General features: G+C 43.6%; 1 protein-coding gene across 1 annotated transcript; it reads left to right on the top strand.

The window, feature by feature from the left end:
• Positions 1-2,681: 2,681 nt before the first annotated feature.
• LOC106521343 (E3 ubiquitin-protein ligase RNF123) lies at positions 2,682-3,984 on the top strand (the record flags this gene model as incomplete). Its single annotated transcript, XM_014013878.1, is given in 4 exon segments — positions 2,682-2,821; positions 3,208-3,264; positions 3,357-3,488; positions 3,909-3,984. Coding segments are annotated over 4 exon segments (405 nt in total), but the record flags the coding sequence as incomplete, so codon positions are not given.

Below are 3,984 nucleotides of genomic sequence, written 5' to 3'. Positions count from 1 at the left end.
CTTACTAACTGTAGGACTTACTAACTGTAGGACTTACTAACTGTAGGACTTACTAACTGTAGGACTTACTAACTGTAGTACTTACTAACTGTAGGACTTACTAACTGTAGGACTTACAGTATTTTTCATCATATCTTCAGATCTACTTGGCCTAAGAACAGGATTTAAAAACTGGTTTAAAGTTCAGTCTCTACTTTTCACTGGAGAGTCAGAGAGGGCGGAGCTTTACAGGTAGAGTTTTTTCTTTCTTCCTAAACTTTATTCAGGTCAGCCAGCATTGACAACGCTCTGCAGGTGATGTAATCAGCTCTGCAGCATGGTGAGGGACACATAAATCCTGTGACACAACGAATCAATAATGAAATTCATTGCCAACACTTTTAATAATCGATTTTATGGATTTTATCGATTAGTTGTTGCAGCCCTAATCGTGCACTGCTTGTGGTTTAAACATGGAAAGTGTTTTTAATGAGACTTGGCTGATATCAGTGATTTTTACACTTGGTTGGAAACAGTTCACAGCAGTATATGAAGGTCTCATAGAAACATTTCATTAAAATAATTTAGTGTTCWTGTATTAAAGTTAAATATTCTTTAATAGATAAAATGATAACAAAAAGATTTCTATGCTAAAACTTCTGAGATCATTTAAATGTTTCTGTTAATGTGTCGCTTTGGTCTTAAATATCATTCCTAATGGTCTTAAAAGGTCTTTAAAAGGTCTTAAATTGACCTTACCTTCATCACACTCATCATCACACTCATCCTGTTGTTTGCTGATGTTTGTTTGTTTGTTTGTTTGTTTGTTAAACGGTTTCTTTCTGCTCTGAGCTCCATCTGTCTGCTGCTCGTCTGCATGCCTTTCAGGAGATCTGTCCGTTGCTAGTTTCCAAAGTAAGTAAGTTGTGTTTGTGTTGCTCCTCAGCCCCTCAGAGGTCAGCTGCTGTCAGCATCGATGTTCTGTCAGCAGGGATTAGAGCGCAGCAGATTTAGGCTCCAGGTTGATTAAAAAGCAGCAACACATCAACACGATCAGTGAAGGATCAATGAGACCAGTTCTGATTGCTGCGACCCTCTGATCCAGCAGGAAGTCTCCTCAGGACTTTATTACTGCTCAGGATCCAGAATATTTACACTCCAGATTATTATTTCATCTGTGCAGATTAATAAGGAGAATGATGACAGAGTGAATCCTCCTTCCTGTGTTCAGAAGAAACATTCTGCTTACGTCATGTTAGCATGAAGTCCATGTTTGTACGTCACTAAGGTGGAGTCTACATTAAGTCATGGCCAAAATGACAGTTTTTGTTTTTTGTCAACCAGTAAAATTGAGGAAATGGCCTCCTGCTGCCAGGGAGAAGGCTGCAAAGTACAAATGTAACAGGCCTTGTACATGATTGTACACCAATGGCAGAGCCTTCTGCTCTACTAAACTAAAGTAGCTGCTGTTCTACCCTCGAGTACAGCTCAGTGACGAGTCTGACCGTTTGTAATGATGCTAACAGAGATAAACACTGTCAATCATTTCAAGACATTTAGCTGATGTGTTCGTATAAAGATCTCCATAATCCAACAGTGCTAAAACATAGCAGCCACTAGTCACTTTTTCACATTAAAAGAAAAGCACAACTTATTTTGAAAGTAAAACTTAGTTTTAGTCTGAGCCTCTTCACCAGTTTCTCCACATGGGGCTTAAATTAAGGGAGTCATCAGTCAATATTCCCACATATTTATACACACGTACCTGCTCTATTTCAATTCCTTCAAACATGGTCACTGAGGGAATCAAAAGAGGCTTCCACCTGGCATTGGAAAACAACATAAGCTTTGTCTTGTTAGCATTAAGAACAAGTTTCATGTGATTCAACAGCCTGAGGAAGCGTTGATCCACAGCAGTAAATAACTGTATCATCAGCATAAAGTGTAAACCAGCATCTGACACATTTAGACCCAGATCATTGGTATAAATAATGAATAAAAGAGCAGCTAATACAGAACCCTGTGGTACCCCTTTATGTACATGATTAATATAAATAAAAGAGCAGCTAATACAGAACCCTGTGGTACCCCTTTATGTACATGATTAATATAAATAAAAGAGCAGCTAATACAGAACCCTGTGGTGCCCCTTTATTTACAGTGGCCTGTTCTGAACAAAGACCATCATATTTTACACATTGAGATCTTTTAATGATGTAGTTTGAGAACCAAGCCACTGCTTTCTGAGTCCTGACTGAAGCAGAATAACTTTTAAAATGTCATGGTTAACTGTGTCCAAACCTGAGTCTGGTGTCTGTACTGGTCCCTGTCAGTTAGACCTCCTGAGTCTGGTCTCTGTACTGGTCCCTGTCAGTCAGACCTCCTTAGTATGGTCTCTGTACTGGTCCCTGTCAGTCAGACCTCCTTAGTCTGGTGTCTGTACTGGTCCCTGCCAGTTAGACCTCCTGAGTCTGGTCTCTGTACTGGTCCCTGTCAGTTAGACCTCCTGAGTCTGGTCTCTGTACTGGTCCCTGTCAGTCAGACCTCCTGAGTCTGGTCTCTGTACTGGTCCCTGTCAGTTAGACCTCCTTAGTCTGGTCTCTGTACTGGTCCCTGTCAGTTAGACCTCCTTAGTCTGGTCTCTGTAGTCCTTCTGGTTTTGCCCCTCCCTGACCTGACTTCCTGTCCTCTGATTGGTCCAGAGCCGTGCCCATCATTGCTGCTGCAGAGACACATGGCAGAGCTTCTGAGTTTGGACAAAGACATGGCGGCCTCGTTCCTGAACAGCGTCCTGAACCAGCTGAACTGGGCCTTCTCCGAGTTCATCGGGATGATCCAGGAGGTGAGTCGGCTTTGGATCACCTGGATCTAACAAATCAATACCAAGATCTGGATCAGATAATGTATGAGGCACTCTGCAAAGGACCGTTGTTCATCGTATGGGGGGCGGCTGTGGCCCAGAGGTCAAGGGAATCGTCCTGTACTGGTAGGTTGCTGGTTCAATGCTGATGGTTTAGACCTTCAGAGAAGGGAATGACCAGGCTAGACCAGACCTGGTGTTTTGGATCCGTTGTAGAACCTTTTGGATCCAGTACCTGGTGGTCTCTGGTTTTATGTTCCTGGTCAGTGGTCTTGTCCTCTTTAATAATGGTTCTGTGGGTTAATGCGTGAAACTGGACCATGAAGGGTTCTGGTTCTGACACTAATGAACTTCTGTGGTCCATCCAGATCCAACAGGCTGCAGAACGTCCTGAGAGGAACTTTGTGGACACGCGTCAGCTGAAGGTAACCACATTCCATCAGGTCCAACGTGGTTCTGGTTCTGAAGTGTTGGCTCTGTGGTGAACCCTCTGGCTTTTGGTGGAACCTGTACCCAGGTGTGTGCGACGTGCTTCGACCTGTCCGTCAGCCTGCTACGGGTTCTGGAGATGACTGTCACTCTGGTCCCAGAGATCTTCCTGGACTGGTCCCGTCCATCGGCGGAGCTGCTGCTGAGGCGCCTCGCTCAGGTCAGACTCAGCTGGGCCCGTTACTGGACTCACAGAACCCCTGTAGGGCAGACTCTGCTGCTGCTGCTGGGACAGAGAGAACACCTGGGACCTGTTGCACAAAACTAGGATAATGGATTAAGCTGGTCCAGACCAGGTTTAAAGTGGATCTTATTGAACCTGTTAATGCTTCTGTGCAGTAGAATATGTTGGATTATTAATCTAGCCTGAAAAGTTTTCTTTATTTCCAAGTACAGAGTTATCTTACTGCACTGGTACTGGATTAATTATTAATTCTTCATTTGAGACAAAGCTGTGGTTCTTCAGTCTTTCTCTCTCCTCAGTCCTGCTTCATGATCTGCTTTGTTACTTAGAACTTGTTGAACTCTGAACCTTTGAGACAGAGAATGAGTTCTAATGAGACTGTGCTTCTGTCTGCAGCTTCTGAACCAGGTGTTAAACAGAGTCACTGCTGAGAAGAACCTCTTCGATCGGGTCGTCAACCTGAGACTGCCAG

The sequence above is a fragment of the Austrofundulus limnaeus genome, unplaced genomic scaffold (assembly GCF_001266775.1).
Source record: "Austrofundulus limnaeus strain Quisiro unplaced genomic scaffold, Austrofundulus_limnaeus-1.0 Scaffold107, whole genome shotgun sequence".
Lineage (NCBI taxonomy): Eukaryota > Metazoa > Chordata > Actinopteri > Cyprinodontiformes > Rivulidae > Austrofundulus > Austrofundulus limnaeus.
This window is presented reverse-complemented; position numbering and strand designations above follow the sequence as displayed.